General features: G+C 36.8%; 2 protein-coding genes across 2 annotated transcripts; both read left to right on the top strand.

Annotated features, from left to right (window-relative positions):
* Positions 1 to 341: 341 nt before the first annotated feature.
* On the top strand, positions 342 to 4,142 carry LOC149001222 (phosphoglucomutase, putative / glucose phosphomutase). Its single transcript, XM_089140906.1, has 7 exons — positions 342 to 1,031; positions 1,118 to 1,378; positions 1,535 to 2,051; positions 2,173 to 2,372; positions 2,625 to 2,737; positions 2,844 to 2,984; positions 3,082 to 4,142. Exons 1-7 carry the CDS (start codon positions 477 to 479, stop codon positions 3,161 to 3,163), a joined length of 1,869 nt encoding a protein of 622 aa, XP_088997032.1. The 5' UTR covers positions 342 to 476; the 3' UTR covers positions 3,164 to 4,142.
* A 2,607-nt stretch (positions 4,143 to 6,749) lies between these two features.
* On the top strand, positions 6,750 to 13,346 carry LOC149001221 (phosphoethanolamine N-methyltransferase 2-like). The gene is made up of 12 exons (XM_089139789.1): positions 6,750 to 6,993; positions 7,103 to 7,221; positions 8,318 to 8,455; positions 8,554 to 8,691; positions 9,476 to 9,619; positions 9,806 to 9,916; positions 10,015 to 10,156; positions 11,548 to 11,828; positions 12,488 to 12,649; positions 12,744 to 12,797; positions 12,938 to 13,012; positions 13,092 to 13,346. The coding sequence occupies exons 1-12, from the start codon at positions 6,981 to 6,983 to the stop codon at positions 13,188 to 13,190; spliced, it is 1,476 nt and encodes a 491-aa protein (XP_088995915.1). The 5' UTR covers positions 6,750 to 6,980; the 3' UTR covers positions 13,191 to 13,346.
* Positions 13,347 to 14,007: the final 661 nt, after the last annotated feature.

Here is a 14,007-nt window from a genome sequence, read left to right as displayed (position 1 = left end):
CGAACTGAATTTGAATTCATTTATTGTGTGTGACTATTGATGCCTTTCTTTCTTTTTTTTTGTTACAACATCTGGGAGTGTTCAATTAAAGCAAGAAAACAATTGATAACATATCCATGAAAAAAACCACACTTCACAGCAAGAACAAAGAAGCACAATAATTCCCCTGAAACACTTCAAACGGTTTTTGTCTGTGGGTTCAAATCTTTGTAGAATATACCATCTCCTCTATAGAGGATCTGAGCATAAAATACAGCAAATCCATCAAGCCCTTGGAAGGCTGCCAATAGATATTGTATGTACGATAGATATTGAATTGTAAGGTTATGGTTTTAATGGGGTTAATCTTATCTTTTTGTTCCCTCAAGTCTATTGCTTGGTTCTCCTTACTGAAGCTTTCTCTCTCTTCCCAAAAAAAAATTGAATCTCTGAAGCAAACTAAGGCGCCAAAGTTCAAACCTGATTGACAAGATTTCATGGCTGCCACTTCAACTTCTTCATTAACCTTTCCAAGCAATGTACAGAAAAGGAACTTCTTATCATCTGCCGCATCCACGAAACTGCATAGACATACCCAGCTGAATTTCTCTTTCCTGGCAATTTCAATCCCAAAAACTACCCAAAATGGTATTGTATCATCTAATGCTGCCAGCAAGTTCACAGACGCTGTGGTTGATGAAGATATTGAAAAGATTAAGAGACTACAAAATGGTCCAGACGTGCGTGGAGTTGCCATTGAAGGTGAGAAGGGTCGAACGGTGGACCTTACACCACCTGCTATCGAAGCTATTGCAGAAAGCTTTGCTGAGTGGGTGATTGATGGGATTAAAACAGAGGGTAAACGATCAGTAGAGAATGTTAGAGTTTCCCTTGGAAGAGACCCTCGAATCTCAGGGCCATCGTTGAGTGCTGCTGTGTTCATGGGTCTAGCCCGTGCAGGCTGTTTGGTGTTCGACATGGGACTTGCAACCACTCCTGCTTGTTTTATGAGTACTTTACTAGAGCCATTCAAGTTTGATGCTTCAATCATGGTGAGACATTACAAATCAAACAGTCAATTAGGGTTTTGTGATTGACTGGAAGAGTGATAAATTGTGTTTGCTGTGTACCGGTGCAGATGACAGCTTCTCACTTACCATATACGAGGAATGGGCTCAAGTTTTTCACACCAAAAGGGGGGTTGACGGCAACGGTGGTGGAGTTGTTGTGTGAAAGAGCTGCATATAAGTATGCCAACAGGATGATGAAGGTGTCTGTAACTGTGAATCCCACAATGAAAGTAGATTTCATGAGCGCCTATGCCGCACACCTAAGGGAAATAATCAAGGAAAGGGTGAACCATCCTCTTCACTACGACACTCCGCTTGAGGGTTTTCAGGTCTCTCTCAATCGCTCGTTTTGAATTGAGCCATGATACAACTTGAATTTGAATTGCCTTGGTCTTCAGAACCATCAATCTTGTTTCCTAGCTAGTGGATCCCTGAATACCTTGATGAGAAATCTGTTTAACCTTCTTGTAGTCAAATTTTTGCAGATAATTGTGAATGCTGGAAATGGATCAGGAGGATTCTTTACATGGGATGTGTTAGACAAACTTGGTGCAGATACATTTGGCTCTCTACACCTCAACCCAGATGGAATGTTTCCTAATCACATTCCAAATCCTGAGGACAAGATTGCCATGACGCTCACCAGAACCGCAGTATTGAAGAACTCAGCAAACCTCGGTATTGTTTTTGACACCGATGTTGATCGAAGCGGTGTAGTTGATGAAAAGGGTAGCCCAATTAATGGAGATAGGCTTATAGCTCTGATGGCAGCCATTGTCTTGAAGGAACACCCTGGCACCACCATTGTGACTGATGCTCGTACTAGCATGGGTCTTACACAATTCATTACCAGTAGAGGAGGTCATCACTGCCTCTACCGCGTTGGCTATAGGAATGTCATTGACAAAGGCATTCAGCTAAACAAGGAAGGCATTGAAACACATTTGATGATGGAAACATCTGGACATGGTGCTCTGAAAGAAAATCACTTCCTTGACGATGGTAATAACTCTAATCTACTTTCTTTTCTTATTCGGGTCTCTTAGAGAGAAAAAAAATCAAACAGATACAATGCAATCCAGGAAACACCCTTGGTCTGACCTGTTATGTTTCTTATCTGCAGGGGCTTACATGGTAGTGAAGATCATAATTGAAATGGTACGTATGAAGCTTGCCGGGTCAGATGCAGGAATTGGTAGTCTTATAAAAGAACTTGAAGATCCAGCTGACTCTATACTATTTAGGATGAACGTACTTTCAGAGCCAAGATATGCAAAGGAAAATGGTGCTGAAGCAATCGAGAAATTCAAGAATTATGTAGAGGTGTTGATCACTCCTTCTGTTTCTTGCTAGTTAACTAAGTTCATGCTAAAGAGAAAAATTCCCTTCGTATAATTTATAATGAGTAACCAGTAAACCCAATCTACGAATGAAAAAGTGAACAAGGGTGTTGCATTCCTACATTTATATTCATAGATCAGAGAAAATGTTTTAGTACAGGCCATTCACTATCCAATTCACTGTTTTAAGAGTAAGGAAGGCTGGCTTAAAGGATGTAACCCTTCTAATTTGCAGGAAGGAAGGCTCAAAGGATGGGAGTTAGATTCCTGTGGAGACTGCTGGGTAAGTGAGGGGTGCCTTGTAGATTCAAATGACACACCGGCAGCCATTGATGCTCAAATGTACAGGTAAAAATATAAAGTTTACATATAGTTTCATCGCTACTGTTCTAATTCAGCTCTATATTCATCATTCAAAGTGGAAAACCCTAACAATTCAAGTTGTGACTTTTAGGGTTAAAGTTTCAGATGAAGAACATGGAGAGCATGGTTGGGTACACATTAGGCAGAGTATTCATAATCCAGATCTTGCTCTAAATATGCAATCATCAATTAAAGGAGGATGCTTATTGATCTCAAGAACATTGCTTGATACGTATGCGCCATCAATCCGTTCTATTCCATATGGCTTTGCATTCAACACAAGCTTCATTTCTGTAATATTGACTTTGTATTGATCTTTCTTTCTTCAGGTTCTTGTTGGATAGTGGTGTGGATAGTATAGTGGACATCTCTCAAATTGAAAGGTATGTAAGAAGTGGTTATGCAAATTGAAATGGATTCTTCAGGAAAATGCATGAATCAACCCAATACAGTGAAATAGATCATTTGTAAAATAAAAACAAATAAAGGAAATGTAAATTTTTGTGGCAATCTTCTTTAAGAACAGTTTACTTGTATCTGTAATTCTGAATTTTGGGTGAGGGAAGGAAGGATACAAGATTGCCTGAATGGTTTGACTGTTATTGTATTGTTCATATTAGACTATACATGCTATATTACATATTTATGATTCTAATGTTAATCCCTTTAGAGCTAGTGGTGAAGCTTCGTCGTATATTTAACTTATACTAAAAACTGATGCTCAGGGTGTAATCGGGGTGCAAGTAAATTGAATCTTATTAGGATAGTGCATATGACGTGGTGGTGCCTATGGGACCAAAATTATATGTACGTCATGGCCCACATGGACTCCATTAAATCTCAGTCTCATAAAAGAATGGTAGATTCAGATCAATAAAAAACTGATTTATTTCACTTAAGGTGGCATAACTTACACGTGTTCTTGTATGTGGCTGAAATTAATAGAGCCCACGTCACATCCATCCATCGTGGGCATCACAGGCATCACGTCAAATGCACCGACCAAGCAAGATCGAGCAAAGAGGCCAAGACAACCTCAATTCTAAAAGGAAATTCAAAATATCATTTTTAAGAGACATTAAGGGTAAATCTATTCGATACCCATCCAAACCATATCAGATATGAGCCCAGATTCTATTCAATACCATAACCTCTCCATGGGGGATGATTAAGTGGAGATCCTCTCTACCCAAGTGGGTCGTCCCCTCATCCCTAGGATCCTAGTGTGGTGTGTCTCACATGGTGTCGCCTATAGTAACCATCTTTGGATGCACACCATGTAGATTTCATTATAAGTGAGATTTAATAGAATTCATGTAACATGTATCCTATATTATGTGCACCACAAACATCACCGCATCAAATTTACAACATAAAAGCCTGACACATGATGAGTCCTGATCATCTCCTTGTCGACTTTACAACCACAAATTACAAGTAGACCCATAGGATTAGATGATGAGATTTTTTTTTTTTAAATAATTTTTTATCTTTTATTTATAGGTTCCATTGTAATTTGTGGTTGTAAAGTTGTCAGAAAAATGATCCGGATTCCGGACTCGACACATGACAACTGATATTGTTTCACTTTTCCCATCTACACCACTTATTTGGATGAAAGATCACGGGCCATGCTTGAATGTCAGAAGATATTTTTAGAAAAATGTCTTCTTGGGCCAAATCCAACTTGCACATGCACGCTTTGGATCACGGGCCTCATTGATATATTACATTTGTTTGGTTCCTTGGATCCATAACCACATTTGGGAGTTTCCCACAGTACCACCCCGAAATATAGTGTTTGGCAGATTCTCATCACCTATCAATTTTTCTTTTCTTGTGAAAAAGAAATAATAGATAATCTTCCCTACAAGGAAATTGGAAAAAAAATAGGTTGAGAATAATATTATTTTCATATATTTATATTAAAGTTACCTCTAAATAATAATAAAGTAGATTTCCTTCTTAAATATACGATGAACAATTATGCAAGTAGTGTTTATTGTAGAATGAAATTTCTAAAAGGAAGTATAACAAACGGTTAGGTAATGCGGGATGGAGCATGGGTATATATAAAGATGGACATATCCAGTATCTTAGTTATAAAAACATAACAAGTGTAGACGAAGTTGAGGCAATTTTGGTGGCAATTCAAACATGAATGAACAAAGCAAAACAACTACGATTACAAATTAAGAATATTTGATGTAATAGGCCCAACATTTTGATCTTTCTGCCTCAACCTAAAAACCCTTGACCTATTAGTCTTATTAATATTTTGGTTGTGGTTGCAGAAGCAACAAAACATATTGAACTATTTTAATTTTCAATTTATCATGCTCCATGAGAAGATAGTATTAGCTAAAGTAGCATCTAAAGTAGTCTCGTATGTATAGAACCACAAACTCCCATATGTCAATGTTTTAAATTCTTTTTTTTTTTATCATAAATAACAAAATAAAATTCCTGAAAAAATGAGCAAAAATTCAAATTTGCTTTGCCTCTTTGACTCTTTGACTCTTTTCAAATGGTGGACTAAAGTGAAATGCAATATTTCCTGTGAAATTTGTGAGAAAATTTCAAGCACCTTCCACCATTTCAAGTCAGTTCAAAGTCCAAGCCTTCATTAGTCAAGTTTGGCAGCTTAACTATCAAACCCTAATTCTATTTCCTTGTAAAAGCAAATGCTATTCTTGTTTTTGGTAGGAGAAGCAAATGCTATTCACAAGTGGTGATAATGGTTACAAGCATTTCAACAAATCATATCAAAATTATTTGGGAAACAGAAATCAGTAATGTCATCTCCTGTAAGATGTTATTTAAGGGATTGTCTTCCATTGTGGGTCCCAAATATTATAGTGTCTCTTCAAGGCCCGAAGAGCCAACTATATTAATAATTGGTATGGAAAATTTAAAAGGCAATCAGTGATTATTTTATTTTATTTTATTATTATTTTTTAAGATAATTGTTATATTTTTGTGTCAACATCAATTTTGCCTCAACTGGGGTCTGGGGAGCCATAAGCTCAAAATCGGAGGGGGGGGTGGAGGGAGGTGTGAGAGAAGTAAAGTTTGAACCAATATCTCCTTAATCTAACTGTAGATAATTTGAAAATTTTATTTAGTTAATTTTCTGGTAGATGTATGATATGTGGTTGAAATTTATTTATAATTTACATTAAAGAGTTGTGATTAAATTTAAAAAAATAATAATATAGTTTATAAATAAACTCAACTTTAGGATGTGATGTTGGAACACATGTCACACATTTACAAGTTATCATAAATCTAATTATGTTATTGTAGATAATTTGTACTCTGATTTAATTTTATTTAAAATTACTTTTAATAGAAAAAATAATCTTAAATATCCCTTGAAAACCAATTAAAAACATCATTAATGAATAATAAATTTTATTAATTATTATAACTAAAATACCCTTATACACTTTTTGACAATTCTCACTCATCAGCTAATTTAACTCCCTATTCTATGTCTTGGTGGTCCATCACCTAACCAGAGAATCTTTACCATAATGTGTGAATGTTTTGCCAATAATGCTCAATAATCCATGTCCTCTTTTGGAATGAAATTAAAAAAAAAAAAAAAAATTATAAAAGGTGCTATCACATAATTGGCGTGCATATAAGAGTTAGACTTTTTCGTACAATAATATCTTGATCGGTCCTACGGTCCGATCCCGACCCTTCAGCTTGTCTATAGGTGTCCTATTTAAGACCTCGACTAGATCAAACGGTGAAGATTAAATCGGCTACTAGTCCACAACGGCGGCAAAATGTACTGGATCCAATAAAGTCGGCAACTACAAAGGGCCGAAACGTGACGTGGCAGGCGGTCATTTGTCATGACACGACGCGTCCGATTCTCCGCTTCGTCTGCCGCCTTCGTTGATTCAGATTCCCTGGTCTTTTTTTTTTTTTTTGGGTTAAAAGATTCCCTGGTCTTACTATAAAAAGAGAACGAAGCAGAACCAAAAGAAGGGCGGAAGCAAAAGGTCTAGTTTTCTCAGCCTGCAAGAAGAGGAGAAGACGAAACCCTAATGCAGCAGAAAGGTCGATTGAATAACCGCAGATCCAGGAGTTTTTCAAGGTCTCGGGTCGCCGTTGAAGGTTGTTAGCAAATTTCGCTCTAAATCACCTTCAACCTCTGCATCACATTTCGATCTAATTCAGATCTGAAAAAAGAAGAGGAAGGAAATCGACAGCAATGGCAGCCCAAGGTATGCTCTCTTACTAAAATTCTCATCTTTACCGATGTAATGGATTTTTTTTTGGTTGATGTTTATCATTCAATGCAATTCTATGTTGTCTTCGTTTCGTATTGTTTAGTCGGTGGAGAACGTGATGTCCAGAAGAGTTACTGGATGGAGCACTCTGCGGACCTAACTGTGGAAGCTATGATGCTCGATTCCAAAGCGGCTGATCTTGACAAAGAAGAGAGGCCTGAGGTAATTGTTCATTTCTTTACTGGAAGTCAACATATTATCCACTTGTTCTCCGACAATGCTGCTAAGCTTTTTATTTAGAGATGTGAAATTCTTTGGGATATTATGATGGAGTGCATTAGAAGTAATGTGGGAACAGTCCTGAGTGATCCGAGCAATGTTTGATGTTGATTCCGGCATTCCGCTGCTATGTATATTTTGGATTATTGTTTTGTAACTCCGCTTTGATTTAATCTATGATTGCATCCACTTCTAGCATCCTGTTGCTATATTGTTGGTATGGTTTTGGTGCTCATGTGCATGATTTGCTCACAGTTATTTAATTAGACAAGTTTGTCCTCAGTTATATTTTGAGCCTATGCAATAATATGTGCGCCTTTCCTCAAGGACATCCTATGAGAGAGGAGGATACCATTGTTAATATATGTTTTCGTTTCATGTGCAAACTGCACTTGAAAACAAATACATGTGTAGAATCAAGATGAAGTTCAGTCCTCTGTTTCATGAAATGATATGTTGCTTTCCTCTACCAGAATATCTAGTTGGTATTCAATGTGGTTGTTATTAATAGATAGTCTTGTACAACTGTGTCATCATCAACGAATCTGTAAGAAGGTTCATATCTCACATTGCTTGATCAGCGGCATTGATGCACATTTTTATTTCTTGGTAGTTGGTGAGTTGCATGCCTGCAATATCACTTGAAATCCTTAAGAAAAAAATAACATGACACAGTATAGCTGGAATAAGGGGTGGTAAAAGATGCAAAGAATGCAGGAAGTCAAATTCTGTGGTTTAAAAACAACATTTTGCCCGTGCAATTGGATATGTTTTTGCTCTCTGTTGTACATGATCTTGTTTATTTGATTGACTGTATCAATGCTTCTGAAAATTCATGACCAAGGGAGCCAGGGGATGTGCCTATCAAGTTTAGTTCACCCATTATATGTTAAACTATTGTGTCATACATGATGCACTTCACCCATCACTGTCTTTTGAGTTGGAAACACATAGAGAGATTGCTCTTGTTTTTAATCAATCTTTAGGTCGTTAACTTGTCATGCAAATCCTCTAGCTAATTACTTCTGTTTGTGAACAGGTTCTCTCCCTACTTCCACCTTACAAAGGGAAAAAAGTTTTGGAGCTAGGAGCAGGTATCGGTCGATTCACTGGTGAATTGGCAAAGGAAGCTGGTGAGGTTCTGGCTATGGACTTCATTGAAAGTGTCATAAAGAAGGTAAACTTAGAAAGTGCATATAAATAGCGAAGCAAAAGAATTCCGTACTGTAATATCCTCAATTCTGAAAGTTTTCATTCCAATTCGGGAACTTGCAGAATGAAAGTATCAACGGACATTTTAACAATGTCAAATTTATGTGCGCTGATGTAACATCTCCAAACCTGAAGATTGCTCCAAACTCTGTGGACTTGATATTCTCAAACTGGCTTCTCATGTATCTTTCAGACAAAGAGGTGATTCCTTTTCTCTTCTTTTGTTTGTAGTCTGACTCTTCTCTCCACTCCTTTTGTTGACCAACCTACAAGTATATTAGTATAATTTTTGCTTTTAAATCTCGAATGGTTGCATTGGCTTCCAGATTAGGTATGCTTCTTAAAATTTTAAACCAACTCTGGTCGATTATTTAACAGTACAACTTACTTCTTTTTTTTTTAATCGAAGCACCTCACAAGAATCTATAAATTCCCCTGCATTGCATGCTGTGGATCAATTTCTGACCAGGAGGTTACAGATCTCGAGTTTCGACCTTAAAACTATGGATGAGATAATTAGATATGAACCAGACTTGAAATGAACCCTTTCAATCTGCAGAGATCATTCTACTTCCTTTGTTTGGGTGAATAATATTTATATCAACCAACCATGGGAATCACTTGAGCTCACAAGACAAGAGCTTCAAGCAACATAAACTTACAAAAACTAGCCTGCCCCTGCAGCTCCATCGAACACTGTTTAGAAACCCTAGTTCACTCTACGGTACTTAGGGTAACTAATTATGTTAATTGAAATTCATCAGAATCCATTGATAAAACCACTAAATTGTAGGATGTGGTTTTTGGATGAAAAAAGAAATTCATTATCAAGACCCCAAGGGGAAAAGAATGAACAAGGTTGTAGGATATGTTTTCTCATTAATTATGTTCTATTTGTTCTATTTATCTTTTTCTCTTCAAGGAAAAAATATCAAATTTGACGTGGTCCGTAAATGCCGAATTGTTTGTTTTCACTGGTTCCCAGGTTGAGAATTTAGCTGAAAGAATGGTCAAATGGTTGAAGGTTGGTGGGTTTATCTTCTTTAGAGAATCATGTTTTCATCAATCTGGAGACAGTAAGCGAAAGAATAACCCAACGCACTACCGTGAACCAAGATACTATACAAAGGTGAGTCCTTAACAAGTCAATGCATCTATTTTTTTTTTTTCCTGGTTGCCATTTCCTTTTGAAGTGATGGATTTTTTATCACATAACAAAAAGTTTATTGAACAGAAATATGATACCTCATTGGTTGTGAAAAGCAGTTTGTTTGCTAAGCTATAATTCTCACCTCTATCTTGAGCTCCAATGCAGGTTTTCAAAGAATGCCAGATGAGTGATGGCTCCGGGAACTCTTTTGAACTGTCTCTTATTGGTTGCAAGTGCATTGGGGCTTATGTAAGAAATAAGAAGAACCAGAATCAGGTATGCAATTGGGTATTCCTCAGAAATTCTCTCCTTTATACATCTCAGTAAGAACAAACCTGTAGAAGTGTAGCTAACATGGAAACTGTATAATGCAGATCTGCTGGACATGGCAGAAGGTGAACTCTCTTGAGGATAAAGGTTTCCAACGGTTCTTGGATAATGTCCAGTATAAATGTAGTGGCATATTGCGTTATGAACGTGTATTTGGTGAAGGTTATGTGAGCACAGGGGGGATTGGTACGTAAGAAGATCTTGTCTTTTCGTTCTGCACCGTTTTATCCTCTTTTCAGCATCATAACAAGCACAAATTTCATTGATTTATTGCTTTAGCAGTGGTCAATTGTAGAGGTAGATATTATATCTAGTTAATCTTTACTCTGAGCCTGGTTCTTTTTATTATCTTTTATTTATTTCAAGGTTTTTTTTATTGGGGGGGGGGGGGGGGGGGAGAGAATTCACTAAGAGTTTATTTACGGATACAGATCATCTACCCCCATGGATAGCGATGGGAACAGATATGAGGAACCTATGCTCCATTGAAGTTTCAGGCCTGTCCAAACCATTCCCAAGTGGGAAGCTGATTTAAACTCCTTTTTACCTGCCTAGCTGGGGAGTATGCATTGTCAACTGTCTAATTTGATATGCTGACATAAGATTGTTTTACCATGTAGATATTCAGTGTGCTGATTAAGTTAATCTGGCTAATATGTGGTCTTCCATCCTGCAATGATGCAATTTGACTACATAAACATGTCATTTTGGAGCTCCTCACTTCAACTAAGCCTTATTTTGTTACCCTCAAGTCTTTCCTCACTAGCTTAACCTAAGTTATTTTTCTCTTCCCTGTTTCCTTTTAACACCTTCCATTCATACCACATCATGATGACCAGGAATTGTAAATCATCTCTAGTAATCTTCTATCTTGTTAACGACTTAATGGTATCACTGGTTTCTGGTGGTGCATTCATTTCACGGATATGGTGTTTCAAGAGTTTGATCACCAATTTTTCAGATCTGGTTTTCTGGTGAGAGACAGTATCATGTATTGCTTTTCAGTAGAGTTTACATGTTGTATGCTGTATTTATGGTCACCACGAGTAACTCAACTTCCACTGATCTTGTCTCTTATTAGCTGTGGCACTGGTTCTTGGGGATGCATTTATTTATTGGATGTGGTGTTTCAAGGGTTAAATTACAAATTTCTGGATCTGGTTTCTTGATGAAAAACATTCATATATTACTTTATAGTAGAAGTTAAATGTAGTATGCTGTATTTATGGTTACCATGAGTAAATCAACTTTCATTAATCTTGTTTTCTTGTTAGCCATAGCACCGGCTTCTGGTGGGGCACTGATTTCATGGATACAACGTTTCAAGAGTTTGATTACTAATTGCTGGATCTGGTTTTTTGATGTATAAATGGAGTCATGTATTGGTTACCATTGGAGGTTAAATATTGTGTCCTGCATTTGTGGTCACCATGATTAAACTATCATGTCAAACTATCTGTTGGTTTTTTTGTGTCAAAAGACTGCTTAGTGCTTATTAACTGTGTTGATTTTTAAATTTTGTACTAAGAACTTTATGTCAGATTCTGAATGCTAATTATCCTATTATGTTCATGTAGAAACTACAAAGGAATTTGTAGCGAAGCTTGACCTTAAACCCGATCAGAAAGTACTTGATGTGGGTTGTGGCATTGGGGGAGGTGACTTCTACATGGCCGAGAACTTTGATGTTCATGTTCTTGGCATTGATCTCTCGATAAACATGGTTTCCTTCGCTATAGAACGCGCCATTGGACGTAAATGTTCAGTGGAATTTGAGGTTGCTGATTGCACCAAGAAAGCAATACCAGATAATTCTTTTGATGTGATCTACAGCCGTGATACCATTCTCCACATACATGTAAGGCCCCTTTTGCGGTGGATGCTCCCTTGTTTGTTATTTACCTGAAAATTGTGGTGGAAGTATCCTACTATTCTTTTTAAATATTCTACATATCTTCTTTTTGTTATCTTTGATAATTAACCTTCATCATGTAGAATATTCTCACTTTTTGGAAGTATTTGGTAATTTGATGTATATACTTTACACAGCTGAGACAAGATCTAGTTCAAATAATATGTACGGAGTAGATTTTTTTGTGTGTTTGTGTGTGTGTGTGATTGCGGATAAATTTGTTTTCCACTAGAGTCCGTCTGAGGGATTTGAGAATTTTATTTTCCATGCCATATTTTGTGATATCTTGTGTCTTTCTCTTAAAGAAAAAGCCCCCTATTTGAGTTCATTCTTACTAGATAATGGCATTGAGTTTATGTTCCCTTGAGAATATGAGGAGGTAATTACTTGGTATATGATTCTGTTCCATGTAACATGATTGTAGTTGTAAAGTATCTGCCATGGTTTTATATTACGGCACAGAAATGTTTATGTTAAACTATTCCTCACCCCTCCGCACTCCTGTCGAAATTTTTGCATTTACATTTCAAGAAGTTTGAGACATTTAGTCACCCGGAGACTAGGAGGATTCTAAAATTTCAGTCCATTGTATTTTGTATTTTTAGGACAAGCCTTGTCTATTCAAAAATTTTTTCAAGTGGTTGAAGCCTGGAGGTAAAGTTCTTATCACTGATTACTGCAAGAAAGCTGGACCTCCGACAACAGAATTTGAGGCATATATTAAGCAGCGAGGATATGATCTGCATGACGTAGCAGCATATGGCCAGGTACAATCACCTCTGGGAACTTCACTGCTTAGCTTCATTTGTGTTGTTAGCCCTCATTCACTGATTCTCCCCTTCCAATTTTGTGACTTTCCAGATGCTCAAGGATGCTGGTTTTGATGAGGTTATTGCCGAGGATCGTACCGATCAGGTTATGATAGAACTATTTTGGCAGAAAAAGAAGGCCCCCCACACCCCAAACCAACCCCCCAAACAGGAAAAAAAGGGGAAGTTATTAATGCAATTTTGCTTCAGAAAACTAACAGAATAAGTTTCCTTTTCTTGTTTCAGTTCATTGGGGTCCTACAGAGGGAACTGAATAGTGTTGAGAATAACAAAGAGCAATTTATTGAAGACTTTTCAGAGGTGGAAGTAATTTCATATTTGCTCTTACTGCGATTGCTATTCGCTTATGTTACTTACTGGCTTACAAAATTTTCTTCAGGAAGACTACAATGAAATTGTTGATGGCTGGAAGGCAAAGCTGAATCGGAGTTCATCTGGTGAGCAGAGGTGGGGCCTGTTCATTGCCAAGAAAAAGTAGTTCCTTTGAGCAGATGCTTTAGATGGTTGCATGTAATGGTGAATAAAGTGATAAACAGAACAAGCTGTGTTCTTGAGTTATTGGCTTTAGGTGACTGTGTGTTGAGTTATTGTTTGTAGGGTCAAACTCCACTGGAGGACTTATTTAAATTATGATTAGTAGGGGGGAAAAAAGAAAAAAAAAAAAAAAAAAGGGGGGGGTTTTTTTTTTTTTTTTTTTTTTTTTTTAAAAAGGGGGGGGGGGGAAAAAAAAAAATTTTATTTTTTTTCAATATTTTTATTTGGAGTGAACTTTAAAGGTGAGTATATAATCTTAGGGTCTCATGGGTTATGAGTATTGCCATCACAAACGTATTTATTTTGCAAGTCATTGATATCAATAGTGTGTCGATATGATATTCATGATGCAGTATGGTCAAATAACATACTTACAAATATTTTGCAAGTCATTGATATCAACACTGTGTCGATATGATATTCATGATGCAGTATGGTCAAATAACATACTTACAAAACTTTGTTTAAAGAGGGTATGGGATAATTTTGTCTGATACTACTATAATCTATTTTGATAATGTATTGATATACGCATACACAAGTATAATACTTAGAAAACCCTATATAAGGAGAGACTGAGGGATAATTTTGTCAGGTACTATGACAATACATTTTGATGATATAATAATATGCAACCCTCCCACCCCACCCCGAGAAAAAAAAAATACAGTTTTGAATATCCCAAGGAACAAAAATATTATTGTTTTCTAAGGTCTAAACTCATTTCTTTTGCCTACTAGTAGGTTCTAATTTCTTCCCCC

The sequence above is a fragment of the Hakea prostrata genome, chromosome 11 (genome assembly GCF_041222555.1).
Source record: "Hakea prostrata isolate BN-2017 chromosome 11, UWA_Hpros_2, whole genome shotgun sequence".
NCBI lineage: Eukaryota > Viridiplantae > Streptophyta > Magnoliopsida > Proteales > Proteaceae > Hakea > Hakea prostrata.
This window is presented reverse-complemented; position numbering and strand designations above follow the sequence as displayed.